This window comes from Rana temporaria, chromosome 2 (genome assembly GCF_905171775.1).
Source record: "Rana temporaria chromosome 2, aRanTem1.1, whole genome shotgun sequence".
In the NCBI taxonomy this organism is placed as follows: domain Eukaryota; kingdom Metazoa; phylum Chordata; class Amphibia; order Anura; family Ranidae; genus Rana; species Rana temporaria.
In genome coordinates, this window is record NC_053490.1 from 147,651,773 (window position 1) to 147,672,787 (window position 21,015).

General features: G+C 42.7%; 3 protein-coding genes across 3 annotated transcripts in view; 1 reads left to right on the plus strand and 2 right to left on the minus strand.

Annotated features, from left to right (window-relative positions):
* Nucleotides 1-19,773, minus strand: part of DNAJC15 (DnaJ heat shock protein family (Hsp40) member C15) — a 69,748-nt gene extending 49,975 nt beyond the window's left edge. The window contains exon 1 of the mRNA XM_040341298.1: nt 19,598-19,773. Within this exon, the coding sequence (XP_040197232.1) occupies nt 19,598-19,702 (105 nt within the window). The 5' untranslated portion in view covers nt 19,703-19,773. The remainder of the gene's footprint in view (nt 1-19,597) is intronic.
* LOC120929643 lies at nt 2,115-6,572 on the plus strand. Its single transcript, XM_040341297.1, has 3 exons — nt 2,115-2,750; nt 5,445-5,604; nt 5,696-6,572. The coding sequence occupies exons 1-3, from the start codon at nt 2,516-2,518 to the stop codon at nt 6,312-6,314; spliced, it is 1,014 nt and encodes a 337-aa protein (XP_040197231.1). The 5' UTR covers nt 2,115-2,515; the 3' UTR covers nt 6,315-6,572.
* On the minus strand, nt 4,440-8,932 carry LOC120929642 (protein ANTAGONIST OF LIKE HETEROCHROMATIN PROTEIN 1-like). The gene is made up of 3 exons (XM_040341296.1): nt 8,574-8,932; nt 6,646-6,747; nt 4,440-5,416 (listed from the first exon to the last, which is right to left on the minus strand). Exons 1-3 carry the CDS (start codon nt 8,771-8,773, stop codon nt 4,540-4,542), a joined length of 1,179 nt encoding a protein of 392 aa, XP_040197230.1. The 5' UTR covers nt 8,774-8,932; the 3' UTR covers nt 4,440-4,539.
* Nucleotides 19,774-21,015: the final 1,242 nt, after the last annotated feature.

The window sequence follows — 21,015 nt, forward strand, 5'->3', positions numbered from 1 at the left end:
CAGGTGAGGTATCGTTGCGATCGTTAGAGCGAGAGCAATAATTCTAGCCCTAGACCTCCTCTAACTCAAAACATGCAACCTGTAGAATTTTTTAAAATGTCGCCTATGGAGATTTTTAAGGGTAAAAGTTTGTCGCCATTCCACAAGCGGGAGCAATTTTGAAGCATGACATGTTGGGTATCAATTTACTCAGCGTAAAATTATCTTTCACAATATAAAAAAAAAAAAAAAAAAAAAAATTGGGCCAACTTTACTGTCGTCTTAGTTTTAAATTCAAGAAAGTGTATTCTTTTCAGAAAAAGTGCGCTTGTAAGTCCGCAGCGCAAATACGGTGTGACAAAGTATTGCAACGACCGCCATTTTATTCTCTAGGGTGTAAAAAAAAAATGTTATAATGTTTAGCGGGTTCCAAGTAATTTTCTAGCAAAAATAAATGTTTTTAAACTTCTAAACAACAAATCTCAGAAAAAGGCTTGGTCCTTAAAGGGGTTGTAAAGACAAAAATATTTTCCTCTTAAATTAAAGTCTGACAGTAGCTGATAAAGTAAAAAGTAATGTTTTGCATTATAACTAGTTTGATACCTGTTGAAATCGAGCTGTTTTATTCACCTCCGTCACTCCTGAATAGTTATTCTCACCGACTTCCTGGTTTGCGGTGCGCATTCATTCTTGCTACATCACGGCCTAATGGGAACTACAGTTCCCATTAGGCTTAGCCTCCATGCCTGTGAGGGATAAGAGAGCATCTTCACGCAGGGCTGTAGTCATAGGGAGGGGGTGAGCACGTTCTGCTTTCCACCATGCAAAACGGCTCAGATGCTGGTGGAAAGCAAGAAGAGGAGAGACAGGAAATGGCATTTTCAAACCTGGATTACTGTATTTTGGAAGTCAAAAGGAAAAACGAGGTAAGTGATATTTAAATGCTCTTGCTTACAGCAATCAATTGATCTAATAAAAAACGAACCTTTAGTGTTCCTTTAAGTAGTTAAAAAAATATAAGTTCCCCTAAGCAAAACAAGCAGCTAATCTTTGCAGTGCAGAGAGAGACCCGCTGCAAGTGTAAAGCATTGCTGCATTTTAAGGTTTCCCCAAGTAATTTCTTCCAATAAACGCCAGCAGTGTAGTGAACGCAGTTAAGTGTAGCAAGTTTACCAAGTCCGCAGCATGTCATGTTTTATTGATGGAGGTGACCTTTATATTACTATCATGGGAAATGCCATCCTTGGCTAAGACACCACAAATTTAATTCATATACAGTCCTATGCATTTTTTAAAAAGCCGAGGCGAAACAAAGTCTAATGCCACATACACACGATCAGTTCATCTGATGAAAACGGACCGATGGATTTTTTCATCAGATATCCGATGAAGCCGACTTTCATCAGTCTTGCCTACACACCATCAGTTAAAAATCTGATCATGTCAGAACGCGGTGACGTAAAACACAACGACGTGCTGAGAAAAATAAACTTCAGTGCTTCCGAGCATGCGTGGATTTTTAACCGATGGATTTGCCCACAGACGATCCTTTTTTTCCCCCTATCGGTTTTTTAACCATCAGATAATTTTAAAACAGGTTCTAAGTTTTTTCACCGATGGGGAAAAAAAACTGATGGGGCCCACACACGATCGGTTCGTCCGATGAAAACGGTCCATCAGACAGTTTTCATCAGACAAACTGATCGTGTGTACGCGGGTATAAGGCAAATTGTACCAAAGTAAAATATGTTTTATTTATGGTTACTGTGAAATTGTGTGAATGCATCAATGCAGTGCATGTTATCTCAGCTTGCAGAGCTTGGATTCACTGAATGAGTTTACCCAAAAAGGAAATGTTGCAGAATATAAAGCCTTATGCTATCTAACTAAGCTCCATTTCATGCTGAATAAACTTGTGGCATAAGCATTTTAGGAGTTATCAAACTATGCTGCTGCTTTGCAGACGGGCAGGGCTGCCATTCATTTATAATATTTGAACCTTGGGTGGCCCTGTCAAGGCCATTTGGCTTGACGAAAGTACATTGTTTTTAAATCGCCTTTTGTCAAAGGAGTCAGGTGTAAAATTGTCAGCCGAACAGTGATGACAGCCAATCAGAAGCAGTCACTGTTTACATTAAGGCCCCTTTCACATTGAGGCGTTATTACAGCGTTTTTGCGCTAAAATTACCGCCTAAATACCGCAATTAAAACGCCCCCCATGTATCACTGTCTATCCTTTCACACTGAGGCGTTTGGCTGGCTGTGCGTTGAAAAAAGTCCTGCATACCGCTTTTTTGGAGCAACTTTTGTGCGCCCAAAATAGCGCTGTAAAAACGCATATTCCCATTGAAATGAATGGGTACCGCTATAAAACAGCGGTAAAAACGCGGTAATACAGCGTTAAAAAATTACCAGAAGCTGTTGGAGGAAGTGGAAAGGTCACATGACCGCAGTAGAGTGAAGCATTCTGGGAAACCAGGAAATCCTGTAGGAGAGGAGACAAGCGAGAGAGAGAGAGAAGACACCTCATTTGAAAATGGAAAATCAACCTGCTATTCAACCATCTGCTGAACAAGCAAGTAATGAAGCATCTTCAGGAAGTGGAGAACCAGAAGAGTTTATAGACACTGTCCGCAGGCACCCAGAACTTTGGGACAAAAGAAATGACTGGTATGCAAACCGTCAGAAGAAAGTAGCTGGGTGGGAAGATGTGGCTAGTCACCACATAAAAAATTGGAAGACACTGTCTCCTGCCAGAAAAGCAGAAAAAAGTAAGTAACAAGATCCTGATGCAGTCCCTATTCCTGCTCCACCACCCCTATTCCCAAAATGTCTTATCACTTATCCCACCACTCATAATGTCAAACTACCTTCATTATCCCTAATCCCTCCCCTCTTATCAAACTCCTACCCTAATCCCCAATATCACCTCTCCAAATAACAAAAATCCCATTAAATCCCGCCGCTTATAATCCAAAAAATCCCACTCGTCCATGCATGATAAATCTCCCACTCCTCCACTGCACCAAACTTCTAACCCTAATCTCACTCCTCCATGCACTATGCCACTATACCACTAACCCTAATCCCACTCCTCCATGCACTATACCACTAACCCTAATCCCACTCCTCCATGCACTATACCACTAACCCTAATCCCACTCCTCCATGCACTATATTCCTACCCCTAACCCTAATCCCACTCCTCCATGCACTATACCACTAACCCTAATCCCACTCCTCCATGCACTATACCACTAACCCTAATCCCACTCCTCCATGCACTATACCACTAACCCTAATCCCACTCCTCCATGCACTATATTCCTACCCCTAACCCTAATCTCACTCCTCCATGCACTATACCACTAACCCTAACCCTAATCTGACTCCTCCATGCACTATACCCCTAACCCTAATCCCACTCCTCCATGCACTATACCACTAACCCTAATCCCACTCCTCCATGCACTATACCACTAACCCTAATCCCACTCCTCCATGCACTATACCACTAACCCTAATCCCACTCCTCCATGCACTATACCACTAACCCTAATCCCACTCCTCCATGCACTATACCACTAACCCTAATCCCACTCCTCCATGCACTATACCACTAACCCTAACCCTAATCTCACTCCTCCATGCACTATACCACTAACCCTAACCTCACTCCTCCATGCACTATACCACTAACCCTAACCCTAATCTCACTCCTCCATGCACTATACCACTAACCCTAACCCTAATCTCACTCCTCCATGCACTATACCACTAACCCTAACCCTAATCTGACTCCTCCATGCACTATACCCCTAACCCTAATCCCACTCCTCCATGCACTATACCACTAACCCTAATCCCACTCCTCCATGCACTATACCACTAACCCTAACTCTAATATCACTCCTCCATGCACTATATTCCTACCCCTAACCCTAATCTCACTCCTCCATGCACTATATTCCTACCTCTAACCCTAATCTCACTCCTCCATGCACTATACCACTAACCCTAACCCTAATCTCACTCCTCCATGCACTATATTCCTAACCCTAATCTCACCCCTCCATGCACTATACCACTAACCCTAACCCTAATCTCACCCCTCCATGCACTATACCACTAACCCTAATCTCTCTCCTCCATGCACTATATTCCTAACCCTAACCCTAATCTCACTCCTCCATGCACTATACCACTAACCCTAACCCTAATCTCACTCCTCCATGCACTATACCCCTAACCCTAATCTCACTCCTCCATGCACTATACCACTAACCCTAACTCTAATCTCACTCCTCCATGCACTATACCACTAACCCTAACCCTAATTTCACTCCTACATGCACTATACTTCTAAACCTCATACACCGTTATTCCAAAATATCCTACATCACATAGTAATTACATAATTTTAAATTGGATTTACTGTATTTAATAGAAATGAATCAAAATAATGTTTCAACAATGATTTTATTTATGCATATTGCTTCCTGTCATTTCAAAGTATGAAGATAATATTTTCCAGAACAGTACAGTATAATATTATGAAAGTTAGATCATGTTTTCTTGCCAACTGAGTGCACCAGCTGAACTCATGAAGTAGTCTGCAAAAGCGTCTCTAATAGTGAATCCCACCATAGGTCCACGTACATGCAGAAACTCAGCAGGTTCAATATTATGTGACAGTGTATCCTCAAAATTTACTCCATCCCTCTCTCTTACCAAATTATGTAAAATACAAGCAGCCTTGATTACCTTACATGCGTTTTCTATTTTAAGGTTAATTGGTTTTAGAAAGATTTGCCACTTGTTGGCCAGTATACCAAAAGCACATTCTACAAGTCTACGTGCTCTACACAGTCTATAGTTGAAGATCCTCTTTCGATTATCTAAATTTCTCTGAGAAAATGGTTTCATGAGATGTTCATGAATAGCAAAAGCATCGTCTGCTACAAATACATAGGGCATTTTAGGTCCCTCTGTACCTGGCAGTGGTCGATTATCAGGTAAATCCAACTCATTAGAAACAAGCCTTTTCCCAAATGTACTACGTTGAAAGACAGCAGAGTCTGCATTGCTCCCAAATGATCCTATATCAACAAAAATGAATTTATAATCTGCATCAACCACAGCCATTAAAACAACTGAAAAATACTTCTTATAATTATAATACTGGCTACCGCTATGACATGGTTTTATTAGTCTAATATGTTTTCCATCAATAGCCCCTAAACAGTTCGGAAAGTTTGTCTTGTTCCAAAAAGCCTTGGCAATATCTTCCCATTTTTCTTTATTTGGAGTAGGCATAAAAGATCTTCTCAGCTTCCAGATTGCATCACATGTATCCTGCACAATCTTACTTATGGTTGAAATCCCTAGGCGAAATTCGTATTGCAGTGAGGAGTAGGTATTTCCTGTTGCAAGATATCTGAAACAAATATCATTTTATATTTCAGTGAAACTCGTGAAAAAAAGATGGAAGGCCTTAAGAGATAACTTTAAGCGGGAATTATTAAAACAACAGCAGACTAAAAGTGGTTCTGGATCCAAAAAAGGACGAATTTATTGCCACTACTTAGAACTAGAGTTTTTAAAACCAGTGATGGAAGAGAGACAGTAAGTAATAAATAATAAGTAATAAAGTTTATTTTCCTTGAAAATATGATTTTCTTTTAAATTTTTCTAATCACATTTTTTTTATTTTAAGAACTGAAAACAATTTCACCAGTGATAGTGAAGATGAGGTAATTTCGCAAACTCATGGGTCTACTTCACAAGAAAATCACCAATTTGAAGAGGATGTGGATTTGGATGACAGAGAGACTCCATTGCCCCCACGAAAAAACACCATGAGATCAAAAAATAATAAAAAGAGGGACACTCAAGATTTTATAGATGTAGTTAAAAACCTGATCGAAACCAACAAAGCGGAGAATAATGAGATCACATCCTTCACAAAAAGCCTGGCTCCGCACATCACAGAAGTTCGAAAAGATTTACAGTGTGATCTAATGATCGATATATTAAAAATTATTAAAGATTATCAAATAAAAAGTAATTGCGCTCCTGCTGTACACAGCCATCCCATGCCGAACCAAAGCCAGCCATTTAGGCCGAGTAACCAATGGGAGGGTTCTGGCTTTAGACCAATCGCAAATCCCCAATTCAACAACAGATATTCGGCCCCTTATGATATGCCCCATACTTATCATATGGAACATCATAATACTCCTCCTCTCCCTCCTCCTCCTCCTCCCACTACTCCTCAGGCAGGCAGCAGTAGGGAGGATATTAACTCACGCCCCTATTACCACGACCTTGGTTAGGTTAAAATTTTTGTTGGATTTGTTATTGAAATATTTTGTTTACAATATTGATAAATATTGCCCGGTCTTTCTATGTTAATGGTTCATGCGAGATATTCTCCAAGTTAACAGTTTAGTTCATAAAAGATAGTTGAAAAGTGTAATGTTCATTATTAAAGAATTATATGAGAAACGTTTTCTAAATAATATATTGTATTATAAAATTCCATTCCAAAAAAGTTGTATATTTGTTATTTAAAATAAAATTATATACATTGATTTTGCCAGAGAAAGCTTTGTTCTATTTTTATGTTGCGTGAATGATATGATGATTGTAAAGGAAAACCCATACCTCAGTGTTATAAGTAGACGTTCACATGGTGTTATAGCTTCTCTACAGTTTGTATCATCTCTCAACAACGCAGGTCTTAGCAGATATAGAAGATAGTCAAACCTTTGGAAAAGAATTACTATTTTTGTTATAAAAAACACAAAATTGGTTTATTAGAGTATAAAAAATAGGAGTGAGATTAGGGTTAGTAGTATAGTGCATGGAGGAGTGAGATTAGGGTTAGGGTTAGTGGTATAGTGCATGGAGGAGTGAGATTAGGATTAGGGTTAGTGGTATAGTGCATGGAGGAGTGAGATTAGGGTTAGTGGTATAGTGCATGGAGGAGTGAGATTAGGGTTAGGGTTAGTGGTATAGTGCATGGAGGAGTGAGATTAGGGTTAGGGTTAGTGGTATAGTGCATGGAGGAGTGAGATTAGGGTTAGGGTTAGTGGTATAGTGCATGGAGGAGTGAGATTAGGGTTAGGGTTAGTGGTATAGTGCATGGAGGAGTGAGATTAGGGTTAGGGTTAGTGGTATAGTGCATGGAGGAGTGAGATTAGGGTTAGGGTTAGTGGTATAGTGCATGGAGTAGGATTAGGGTTAGTGGTATAGTGCATGGAGGAGTGAGATTAGGGTTAGGGTTAGTGGTATAGTGCATGGAGGAGTGAGATTAGGGTTAGGGTTAGTGGTATAGTGCATGGAGGAGTGAGATTAGGGTTAGGGTTAGTGGTATAGTGCATGGAGGAGTGAGATTAGGGTTAGGGGTAGGAATATAGTGCATGGAGGAGTGAGATTAGGGTTAGGGGTAGGAATATAGTGCATGGAGGAGTGAGATTAGGGTTAGGGTTAGTGGTATAGTGCATGGAGGAGTGAGATTAGGGTTAGGGGTAGGAATATAGTGCATGGAGGAGTGAGATTAGGGTTAGGGTAAGTGGTATAGGGCATGGAGGAGTGAGATTAGGGTTAGGGTTAGTGGTATAGTGCATGGAGGAGTGAGATTAGGGTTAGGGGTAGGAATATAGTGCATGGAGGAGTGAGATTAGGGTTAGGGTAAGTGGTATAGGGCATGGAGGAGTGAGATTAGGGTTAGGGTTAGTGGTATAGTGCATGGAGGAGTGAGATTAGGGTTAGGGTTAGTGGTATAGTGCATGGAGGAGTGAGATTAGGGTTAGGGTTAGTGGTATAGTGCATGGAGGAGTGAGATTAGGGTTAGGGTTAGTGGTATAGTGCATGGAGGAGTGAGATTAGGGTTAGGGTTAGTGGTATAGTGCATGGAGTAGGATTAGGGTTAGTGGTATAGTGCATGGAGGAGTGAGATTAGGGTTAGGGTTAGTGGTATAGTGCATGGAGGAGTGAGATTAGGGTTAGGGTTAGTGGTATAGTGCATGGAGGAGTGAGATTAGGGTTAGGGTTAGTGGTATAGTGCATGGAGGAGTGAGATTAGGGTTAGGGTTAGTGGTATAGTGCATGGAGGAGTGAGATTAGGGTTAGGGGTAGGAATATAGTGCATGGAGGAGTGAGATTAGGGTTAGGGGTAGGAATATAGTGCATGGAGGAGTGAGATTAGGGTTAGGGTTAGTGGTATAGTGCATGGAGGAGTGAGATTAGGGTTAGGGGTAGGAATATAGTGCATGGAGGAGTGAGATTAGGGTTAGGGTTAGTGGTATAGTGCATGGAGGAGTGAGATTAGGGTTAGGGTTAGTGGTGTAGTGCATGGAGGAGTGGAATACATTAGGGTAATGTTTAGCTGTATTGGGCATGGAGAAGTGGGATTAGCATGCTTTGAGGGGTAAGATTAGGAAATGTAATGGGCAATGAGATTTGTTGGGTTTAGAACTTTTAGTCATGGTGGAGTAGATGTATCATGCATGGACGGGTAGGACTAGGAGGGGTGGGGGACTGCCGGGACTGTCATTTGGAGTGTCAATATAAAACTAGGAAATACTTACGTCGCAATGGTCATTCGTGTGTAATTTCGAAATTTCTCAGGGTGCTCTCTCAGGTCATGATAGAGTAGTGAAAATTGACCTCTATCTGAGTGCAATTGATAGATGGGATGAACCCAAAAGCGACGTTGTGACCTCTGTTGTTTAAGACAATGTTCCCAAGCATGTAGTACAAATAACAACAGCAGCTCATGAAACTCCATCTTCTCCAAGGTCCTTCTTCCTTGACGATAAACCAGGAAGTAAACAGGATGTGATGTAATGGGGTATGTCTATTAGCTGACGCTAACGCGGTAAAAACGCGGTAAAAACGCTATTAAAACGCATGGGCGTTAGCGCTAATATTAGCGCAAACGCGGTAAAAACGCGGTAAAATCGCGGTAAAAAACCATAGCGTTTTACCGCGTTTTCTCAACGCCTCAGTGTGAAACCAGCCTAAGACCCCTTTCACACTGGGGCGTTTTTCGGGCGTTTTTTAGGCGCTTTGGCGTTTAAAAAAAGCCTGTAAAGCGCCTGAAAGAAGCCTCATCTGCAATCCCAATGTGAAAGCCCAAGTGCTTTCAGAGGCCTTTCACACTGCCAGCGCCCGAAAAACGCTGGTAAAGCGCTGCTAAGACCCCTTTCACACTGAGGCGCTTTTCAGGCGCTTTGGCGTTAAAAAAAGCTTCCTCAATGGGAAGGGGGCTTTAGGAGCGGTGTATTAACCGCTCCTAAAGCGCTGCAAAGAAGCTGCATGCAGGACTTTTTTTGACGCCCTGCCAGCTCAGCGCCTCAGTGTGAAAGCACTCAGGCTTTCACATTGGGATTGCAGATGCAGCTTCTTTCAGGCGCTTTTTTTTAACGCTAAGACCATTTTCACACTGGGGTGTTTTTCAGGCGCTTTAGTGTGAAAGCACTCGAGCTTTCACATTGGGATTGCAGATGCAGCTTCTTTCAGGCGTTTTACAGGCGCTTTTTTTAACGCTAAAGCGCTTGAAAAATGCCCCAGTGTGAAAGGGCCCTTACTGTCAGAATACAAAACCCAGCAAGAGAGATCCATACTGATTAGATGGTTAGATTAGGTAATCCATTTGATTTCTCTTGTTTAGAAATGTTTTACAATTTGTTGACATGTACATGTCACCTACATTTCTCCAAAAGCGTTTTTTTTTTTGGTGTAACAAACACACAGATCCTGTTCCCTTAAAGCGGAGTTACACCCAAAAATTGAACTTCCGCTTTAAGTGACGTGACCCCCTGACATGGCACTTTTAGCATGTCATTATTTTTGGGGGGGGGGGGGGGATTGGGGGAGCAGATACCCTTTTATTAGAGGCATCCAGCTCCCACTTCCTCCCAGGGCTCCGAAAGAAAGTTCACCTCTTCCCCTCCCTCCTTGCAATCTTATGGGACACATCTGGCTGATCCTGCCTGGCTATGCCCTCCTCTGTAAGCCTAACACGGCCTATCATGGCTGCTGAGCCCAGACATCGAGGTCAGTTTACATGCCCCCATCATCCGCAGCTCTGCTCTGTCCTACTCTCCCCCTCCCCTCCATCTGTCAGCTCTGTGTCATACACACCACCCCCCTGCTGGAATAACTGTTAAAAAGTGGTTGCATACCCCACTTTTTTACTTTTACCCACAGGTAAACCTTACCTGTAGGTATAAAGAATATCTCCTAAACCTGTACGGTTTAGGAGATATTCTCCCCGCAATGCACCGCCGATTGCAGTGGCGCATGCGCAGCGGGGATCCTCGGCTAAATGACCGGCAGCCGCCGGACCTTGCCGAATTGAAGTCTCCAGTGCGCATGCGCGGGAGTGACGTCATCACCGCTCCAGCCAATCACAGCGCTGGAGCGGCGATACCCGGAAGACATGCAAGATGACATCTCGCTCGGCGTGGACCAGGTAAGTTCTCTTCACCTCGTTTTAAGGTAAGTATTTCATAATGAGCTAGTATGTGGTGCATACTAGCTCATTATGGCTTTTCCTTTACAGGCGTGTAAAAAAACAAACAAACAAAAACAGTGTATACAACCGCTTTAATGTGCTGTATAATCATGTTTGTTTCCCAAAGCCTGTGTCCCCCTGTCTCTGTGTTTCATTTAAAGATAATGCTGTAAATATCGACTTTCAATGTGCCGCTCGGCGATCACGTGACCAGCCGGCAGTGGGGGATTTTCGTGTGAAGTCAGTCGTCAGTGTGCCCCTCTAACTGTCAGACAGGGAAAAGAGAAAGCCAGGTAATGTAATTGGCGCATTGAAATCTGGCATTTACAGCATTGATTTTCTTTTTATAAAAGAGAAACGGGGGACACCAGGCTTAGGAAAGCAAAAGAATTGTGCAAAGTCATGACATTGGCTTAAAGTGGAGGTTCAGTCAAAAACTAAATTTTTAACATTAGATTGGGGCTCATTTTGTGAAGGGGAATCGGGTGTTTTTTTTTTTTTTTTAAATCGAAGCAGTACTTACCGTTTTAGAGATAGATATTCTCTGCCGCTTCCGGGTATGGGCTGCGGGACTGGGCATTCCTATTTGATTGACAGGCTTCCGACAGGTTTCCAACGGTCGCATACAGCGCGTCACGATTTTCCGAAAGTAGCCGAACGTCGGTGCGCAGGCGCCGTATAGAGCCGCACCGACGTTCGGCTTCTTTCGGCTACTCGTGACGCGATGTATGCTACTGTCGGAAGCCTGTCAATCAAATAGGAACGCTCAGTCCCGAAGACCATACCCGGAAGCGGCGGAGAAGATCTCTCTAAAACGGTAAGTACTGCTTCGATTTAAAAAAAAAAAAAACACCCGATTCCCCTTCACAAAATGAGCCCCGATCTAATGTTAAAAATTGTTTTTCGGGTGAACTCCTGCTTTAACAACTACTTTAAGATGCAGAAGTCTATGCCACGCTGCATTTTTATTCCCATTGACTTGTATGGGGTGAGAAGCGGTTCTGGCATCAACTGAAAACCCATTTAACCACTTAAGGACCGGCTCACGTACATATACGTCATCACTTTAAAGATGAATATCTCAGTAACAGCAGCAGCTGCTGCCACAACCGAGATATCCGCCCTTTTTCGTGGACGGTCCTGTAAATGATAACGGTGGTCTCCGCGGCGGATTTGCCGCAAGATCACCGTTATCGGCGGCGGGAGAGGCGATCGGGTCCTTCACGCTGCTTGCCATAGATACGAGCGAGGGCAAGATGGCCCCCACCCGTCTCCATAGCAGGGCGGAAGAAATGTCAAAACGCCATTTCCGCCCATGAGTCTTAAAAGGCACATTTTTTTTGTCGTCATTTTAAAAAAAATAAAAATTTGTATTTATTATTTTTAAAATTGCATTTTAGTCTAAATATGAGGTCTTTTTGACCCCAGATCTCATATTTCAGAGGACCCGTCATTCTTTTTTCTATCACAAGGGATGTTTACATTCCTTGTAATAGGAATAAAAGTGACCAATTTTTTGTCGTTTAAAACAGTGTAAAAATAAATAATATTTTTTTAAAAATAAGAAATGTATTTAATTTTTTTTTAAAGTGCCCCTTCCCGATGAGCTCGCGCGCAGAAGCGAACATATACGCGAGTAGTGCCCGCATATGAAAATGGTGTTCAAACCGCACAAGTGAGGTATCGTCGCAATCGTTAGAGCAATAATTCTAGCCCTAGAACTCCTCTGTTCAAAATTTGCAACCTATAGAATTTTTCAAACGTCGCCTATGGAGATTTTTAAGGGTAAAAGCTTGACGCCATTCCACGAGCGGGCGCAATTTTGAAGCGCGACATGTTGGTTATCATTTTACTCGGCGTAACAGTATCTTTCACAAATATAAAAAAAAAAGAAATTGGGCTAACTTTACTGTTGTCTTATTTTTTTATTTAAAAAAAGTGATTTTTTTCAAAAAAAAAAAAAAAAAAAAGTGCTCTTGTAAGACCGCTGCGCAAATACAGTGTGACAAAAAGTATTGCAATGAACGCTATTTTATTCTCTAGGGTGTTAAGAAAAAAATATATATAATATTTGGGGGTTCGAAGTAATTTTCGAGCAAAAAAAATAAAAACTTAAACTTGTAAACACTGAGTCTGAAAAACAGGCTCGGTCCTTAAGTGGTTAATAAAGACCATAATGCCGCGTTTACTCTTGCATGGCTGATTTCCATTATCAAGTCATGTGCAAACAAAAATGCTTTTTTTTTTTTTAAATGTATTCATTTATTTTTATTATCCTTTTGCGTGATTGGGTATTCTTTTATAATTTTTTTTTTATTGTGGGACTCTAGATAAGTAAACATATACCTGATAAAGAAAAAAATGCTACTGCCTTGTCCTCATTTAGAATTTATCGGTACCATAATTAACACAACCACATTTATTAATATAGCACCTTTAAATCATTTATTTCTGAATGCATTAAACAGTATGTACAAACAATTTTGTTGTTTCACAACATATTTGCAACTAAACCCCATACATGGCATCTTTGACCAATGTCGCATGTAAATTGTGTCCCATCTTATAGTTCACGTGGGGAAGGTGCGAGAAGTTATTGCCTTGACGTGTTTTGCTGATGAAACTTCTTCCTCAAGGGAAGATGTCAAACAAGGTGCTACTTATTGATGTTGTGTCATTGCATTCATGCGTCACACAGTGAACTTTAACAATGATGTCTACCTGGGGACCATTGAGGGCATCTAATGGAAGCTTGTGTTCAAATATTTAGTGGTTACATTTAAAGTGGTTGTAAGGCCTGGACCACACCTATGCAGGATGCAGCTCATGCATATTCCAGGTGCATTTTGCATGCTTCAACACACATTTTTGTTGATCCATTGAAGTCTATGGAACCAAAAACACAACCAGATGTGAAAGTGACCCATAGGAAACCATGTTAAATGGACTGTAGTGCGTTCCTGCAAAACTGAAAATGCACTAAAAGAAAATGCATAGGTGTGAACCAGGTCTTATGTTTGTTTTTTACCTTTTTTCCTGCATTCTATGCATGAAGGTAAAACAAGTTCTGAATGCTGCTCCCTCCGCAGCCCCCTCTCGATCCAGTGATGTGCACGAGAGCCTTGGCAGTCCCCCTAGACCCGATAGGAGGAGGATCAGGGCTGCTCTGTGCAAAACCAACTGCACAGAGCAGGCAAGTATAACATTTATTTATTTTTTTAAAGCAGAACCTTTAATTCCACTTTAAAGCACCAGAATATCATTAGGTTACACTAGGTGTAACCTGATGAGATTATAAATAATGTGGAAGAAAAACCTCCTTAGGATTGGTTAAAAAATGTGAAATATTGAATTCATATACTGAATACTATCATTAAACTTATAGATATTATAACAGATTTTTAAAGTGGTTGTAAACCCACTGGGAGATAAAAAAAAAAAACCCTACAAGGCAAGGGCAAACTAAGCTAGTGTGCATAGCATATTAGCTCATTACGATATACTTACCTTAGATCGAAGTCACGGCACACCAATTTGGCCAGCAACATGTCTCCTGGAGTTACTTCCAGGTGTCGCGGCACCAGCGCCGATTGACCGGAGCCGCAATGACGTCACTCCAGTACTCCCAGATGAAAAGGGGGAAAAGAAATGCCCATGAGGACTCTGGAGATAAATTACATAATTTTGGCCTGGGTTGGAAACCAGATGTGCTTCTATGCCTAGCGCGGTCAGTTTAAAAGAAAGCAGGGGGACTGGCAGGATCACCAGGTATTTCACACAAAGGAAGCAATACAAATAATAGGATATTTTATTAACACAAGTACATGGTACAGCAGATACATATCAGGAATATGAGCTGTTGGGGTAACCAAATATAAAAGTTAGACGCTCCGGTCTTATAATTTTCCCTCAAAGTTTCTTTTAAAGAATAGGTTCACCTTTAGTAACATGTTAAACCTATATTTAGGATGCAACATGTTACTAAATCACCTGCCGCCACCCCGACCCAATCCCTCATTTTGACAGCGGGTGGGGGGGAATCTTCTCCCTTTACCCAGTGTCACACTGCAAACAGCATGGCCATGCAGTGCTCCACCCACATAGCTGCATGATAAATTCAGAGTTCTGTGAATAAATGAACTACAACTACCATCATCCATTGCAGCTGACAACTTGTAGTTCGCAATGAACTGTAAGGGCACTGGTGAGTGCACTAGTAGTTCATTTATCTGCCTGCCTGTATGGGAGGTACAGGCTGACTCCTCTGCCGACACTGCACCCTCGATCTATTGACCGCAGAGGCCCTTTATATTCTCTGAAAAATGGTCAAGAAATCATATATTCTGCCAGGGTATGTAAACTTATCAGCACAACTGTATGTACACTACAAACTGAATGATTGAATTGGTCCTGTAATCGCTGTTTTACTAACACAACAGCTTATTATTCTAAATAGGAAACCTTAATTTTGTTTGCAAATAAAAATTCAAAATACCAGCAAAAATAAGTCCTTACATTTAAAGAGCACCTGTCATTTCAGATCCATCATGGCAGCGCCTGTTAGCGGCATCCACTCACCTGCTGTCTCCACATCCCTCACCTTGTTGTCACTGCCGCATCACCAGCCACCCCATTGAAGTGACTGGGACTGTCGGCGAGTCAACAGGTCAGATGAAGAGCTGCTGCGGGACAGAGATGACAGTTGCTCCTTAAAAATTATGATTTAAATCTAGCCCTTTTACTAGAGATGTAAATCAAATCCACCCTGCATTACATTCAGGGCCGGTGCTAGGCAATTTGGCGCCCTAGGCAAGACCAGTTATGTGCGCCCCCCAAAAAATAAATAATAAAAAAAAAAAAGGAATGTCCCTCCTTGGTGTCGCTAAAATAAAAAAAGTCCCTTCATTTGTGGTTTCACTGGAAGGACGAATGTCCTTCTGTCTGTGTTGTGAAGAGAAAAATTGTCCCTGGTGGGTGGTAGGGAACTGACAGGGGTGCGTGGTAGGGAGGTGACAGGGAGGATGGAGATGACAGGGGTGGGTGGTAGGAAGGTGACAGGGAGGATGGAGATGACAGGGGTGGGTGGTAGGGAGGCTGGAGATGACAGGGGTGGGTGGTAGGAAGTGACAGGGAGGTGATAAAATGTATGACAGGCCTTGGAGGTGGGATGGTGGAATGCCAGGAACAGGGGGATGACGAGGAGCATGATGATGACAGGAGGTCTGTGTGGTCAGCAGGGATGTTCGGGGCACCCTCGATCAGGAAGTGACGTCACAGGATGTCGGGCAGCGCCGCGGACTGTCATCACAGTACCTCTCTGATGATCGCTGTTCTGGCAGGTGACAGGTCTTCCACACTACGGCCGCCCGGTCCATCCAGGAGGAGAGAAGGTCAAGGAGCTGCTCAGCGGTGGCGGCAGCAGTCATTATTCGCGCTCTGCACAGCACATGGTAGGAGATCCGCAGAGCAGGAGAAGGGGAGCCTGGGAGGAGCCGAGGGAGGGGGAGCACATGGATCCACCCACTGACTGAATGCTTGAGGTTGTGACAAGCTCACAGCGCCTCCTCTCCGTCCACAGGACTGCGCAGCGGTAAGGACTACTACTGTGGGGGAACCAGTGGCCGTGGCTGCGCTCTAGGCGGCTGCCTGATTCGCCTAGTGGTAGCGCCAGCCCTGATTACATTGAAGTGTTACTAAAACCCAGGACTCTGCATTCACTATATCTGGTCTCTCACAGTACACAGAACATGGAAATTCGATTATTTTAGTAAATATAAACTGCTAAATACCTTTTCTCATCAGTATTATATAGCAGTCCTGTGACTTCTATGAGTGTCTGGTTAAAGCTTGTAGGAGGAGCTTTCATACTGCACTGTCTGTCCTATCAGGATGCAGGACCCCTGACTGTATGGACAGTGCCGATAGGCCCTGCGCTGATCAAAAAAAAAAAAAAAAAAAAAAACTTTCTAGCAATACACACCAAACTGAGCATTTCGAGCCTGACTGCAACAACTCTGTCTTATATGGACATGTTATGGGGATATGGACATGTTATGGGGACAATGTAAGAAGGGGAGGATCTGTGCATACAGGATCAACATATTCTCCCATGTTTTTTTTAAATAAATACACATTTCCGTGTCCAGTGTAATATACACATATCTTTCCTCCTGCAAACTGCAATTTGTGCTCCTTATGTCACCACCACTATGCACTCTAGATGGGTCAAACAAAGCATGTAGGCAGCGTTCTTTTAAATCAGCTCTCCAAGCCTCCAGGACAGCAAGGCACTCTCCTCTGCCTACTTACAGACATCCATCAGATTTCTTCTGCACTCTGTGTCTCTTACCTGCACTCTGTGTTCGGTGTGTATTTCAGTGAAATGAGAGATAAGACTTTCAGGCATGGGAACATGTAACCGCCCGCATAAGTGTTACAATAGGACTGGAGCTGGAACTGGTATTTTTGCTTTTTCCTTTTTATGACAGGACCAATGATATATGAATGGAATTATTCAACTGAATGTGTTCATCAACTTTGTGGCGGCAGATCATTATTTTCTGATTGGTGGAAGATGCAAGATTAGAGAACGGATTATGAAAAATAAAGTAAATGAGCAAAGTGATGCCCAAATGACAGGATTTGTGCCGCCATGAGCTGGTAAAAGTAGGCAGTCGCACCGGAGTTTTACAGTTCCCAACCGCCTGCTCTAACAAGGGCATGCAGCTGCTGAGGGTGGTACACATTCCACGACCATGACATTCAAGTTAATGGGATGATGGTGCAACCACCCTGCGATTAGGTGGCTCAGACTTTTGAGGGTTAAAATCACCTCCCAGTTACTTGTGAACCACCCTGTGAAAGGCAATTCACCGCAAATTACTTTATAGAGAGCAGCAAGGGCTGACGTACATCAGAAGGAGCCCAAAAACTGTCATTTTCTTTGAACATCACTTATGTGCTCCTTTATTTTTTATGTTCCTTCATGCTAGACATTATACAGCCTTCTATCATTTAACCCAGGGATATGCAATTAGCGAACCTCCAGCTGTTGCAGAACTACAAGTCCCATGAGGCATAGCAAGACTCTGACGGCCACAAATATGACACCCAGAGGCATGATGGGACTTGTATTTTTGCAACAGCTGGAGGTCCACAAATTGCATATCCCTGATTTAACCCCTTCCCACCAACAGTACGAATGTATGTGACCTCACGGAAGTGGGCCTTTATCAGCAAGGTGTGTAGAAAAAAAATACCTAACTCAAAGTTAGATCAAGGTCAGTGCCAGCATTAGTGTTTGGATCAAGCAAAGGTCAAAAGGTCAAGGTCAGTATATTTTGAGCAGGATTAAAACAAAAAAAAAAAAAAATATATATATATATATATATATATATATATATATATATATATATATATATATATATATATATATATATATATATATATATATATATATATATATATATATATATATAATTTTAAAAGTCAGCAGCTACAAACACTGTAGCTGCTGACTTTGAATAAGCACACTTACATGCCCAGGGTGCCCACCATGTCACCCCCCCCCCCCCCCCCAGGCCGATCCGTCCATCAGATCCGGTGCCGCCATTCGTACTAAAGGGAAACAGGAAGTTAAGCCGTTTCCTACTGCGCATGCGCGAGTCACGTAGCGCTTTGTGAATGGCCGGCTGTCTTCTGGGACACACACGTCCTAGAAGACAGCACACCTGATTCCCCAGAAGACAATGCAAGGAGGAGAAGAAGAAAAAAAAGAATACAGCGGAGTAGGGAGGTGGCAGATTAGGATGATCTGCCTAGCAACAGCCATTTCTGGTAAGTATAGAATTTTTTTTTCCATTTTTTTTTGGAGCATTTTTGTCCAATTTTTTTTTATTTATTTTATTAGGGTGGACTTCCCGCTCATCACATAGCGAAATAACGGAGCGTCAGGGAGCACGTCATATGATGTCCCCCAATTCTTGGTGTGCAACGCGCTGATTGGTTGTACACCGTGTCCCTCACTGATCATGGTAAAGAGCCTGTGACGCAGGCTCTTTACCAGGTGATCAGATGTGTTCAATCACAGTTGATTATAGCGTAAACAGAAAATGAAGATTGGACAGCGGGTGAAGACAGGAGAGCTGGTAAGCAGCATTTCTCAGTGGGGACCAGTGTTGCCAACTGCCCGTAAATTTACGGGCAGCCTGTAAAAACAGAGCACTTTTTCTGGTGCCCGTAAGAGCTGAACAGCGACAGTAAAAATGGCTGCGCCAGGCTCGGGTGAGAGCTGTGTACGCGCAGCTCCAAAAATCCCAGAGACAATCCAATCCTCAGCCCATTTTGCCTGGCTCACCCCTGCTGATGATGTCATGCCGCAAGCCACCGCCGGCCTATAAAACCAGGAGCCGAGCGGGTGACGGAGAAGCCTCAGGCTCGGAGTGGACAGTGCAATGGAGCCAGAGGACTAGCGGTGGCACCAGCAGCACCGCGAGAGATAGACGCCGACGGCCCCTGGATGGACACATAAGGGCCTGTCCAGTGCCACAACCAAGATACACATGTGGTATAGCTGCAATTGTCAGGAGCAGGAGAATTTATTTCTTGCTGGTAGGTTATGGCAGTAGCAAGAAATATAAATAATAAAAAAAAAATGTTTTACTATTTTGGGCCAGTTTTGCATAGAATTTTTTTATTTTTTGCCACCAATGACAGCCCAATTTGTTTTGAAAGAAACAAGATATAATCTATCCGGTTGTGATGATATGTACAGTTTTAATAACACATGTTTAGTTGCAAAATTGGGCTAAGGCATTAAGATTTGTTTTACCCTTAGTCACCAAGGGGTTAAAAATACACATATGTATGACAACCAGAAAAACAAACATAAAAAAAAAAAAGTCTTTCTGCACTTCATGTGAGGTTTATAACAATTCATGTAATATAACTAGATGGAGGCAGCACACCATTCGGTGACACACAAATGATGTAACATCAGTGCAATCCATCCCTGGGACGTCCATCACAGAAATGTTCTAGAAGGATTGTGTGCGTCACAACCAGGACCCCCCATTATCAATATCATGTACTTACCAGTGTGCCATCAACGTCAGCCCCTGGGGTCCTCCGGCTCCCACTCTTGTACTCAGAGTAGCGCAGTGTTTCCGAGGAAGTCATGCCGCTGCTGGAGGTCGCCATGACACTTGGACGGAGCACGGGAGGGACAAACTTGTCCGGAAATGATCGCGAAGTGTCATCCAATCCTATTGCTGTCAGCCCAAGTCACGTGCTCCTCTGTAGAAATCAAGTGAATATACTGGTGACACTAATCCTGGTATTATTATTCTATTGCGTATTCATTCATTATAGGAGCTTCTCTTTGTCTGCACACTGCACAGATAAAATGTCCTCTTTTCAGAAGTTTGGAGAAATTAGAAATATATTATTAGCCCGTCATGACGAAGGTTAAACAATTCCTAAAGTGTACCTAAAGACAATTTTTTGTTTTTTTGGTACAATGAGGGAGGGTTATAACCCCTGTCATTTTATTTTATTTATGTATGTCCTTATTTTGCCATCTGTGTCCCATTGAAAAGCTTTCCCTTCACTTCCTGTCCCAAAGCAAAAAACAGGAAGTGACAGCAAATCTCAAGGTCACCAGAACTAGTGTCCCCATTAGATTTCCCCTCTATTACTACTCTGATGTTAGGTGTGATTCACACCTATACAGGTTGCAGTTTGCATATTCCAATATTTCAGTACACATTTTTGATCCATTGAGTCTATGGAACCAAAAACCAGAAAAAAGTCCCTGGTCCTTTCCATAAATTGCACAGATGTGACCCATAGGAAACCATGATAAATAGACTAGTGTGTTTCTGCAAAACTGAAAACACACTAAACCCAAAATTTGGGATTTTCTTTAACCTCTTCACAACCGGTTGCACATTTCTGGAAGGACGTCCATTGACGTCCTCCTGTGATCGCGCGCACCCCCGCAGCGCACATTGACAGGGATCTGGGATTCGGACAAAGCTGATCACATATCGGGTTAAGAGCCAATCACAGCTCTTTACCATGTTACCAGCTGTGTCCAATCACAGTTTAAACAGGATTTGCTGGTTATCGGCAGTCCTCTCCTGACACTGACATCACGATGGGAGAGCAGAGCCGGTATGCGGCAGTCCGATACTTCTTGGTACAATCCCGATTTCTAGACCATCGTCCCAATCGGAGCTCGTCCCGATTAAATTCCCAGGATTTTTCCTTTGTCCTGGGAAAATCGGGAATGCTTTAGCCAAAAATGGCCGGTGGGCTACAAAAAGATGTCCGTCGCTGCCGCAAGGACTAATCCACATGTGTTCAGTGGAGAGGGGAGGAGAAGCAAATCGGCTTCTCTCTTCAGTGTACAAGTAGGCAATTCTCTTGTACACTGAAGCCAATTGGCTGTATGGCCTGGAGGCCCCTCCCCTCTCCACTGAACACACAAGAAAGCCGGGAACTGTAAAGCT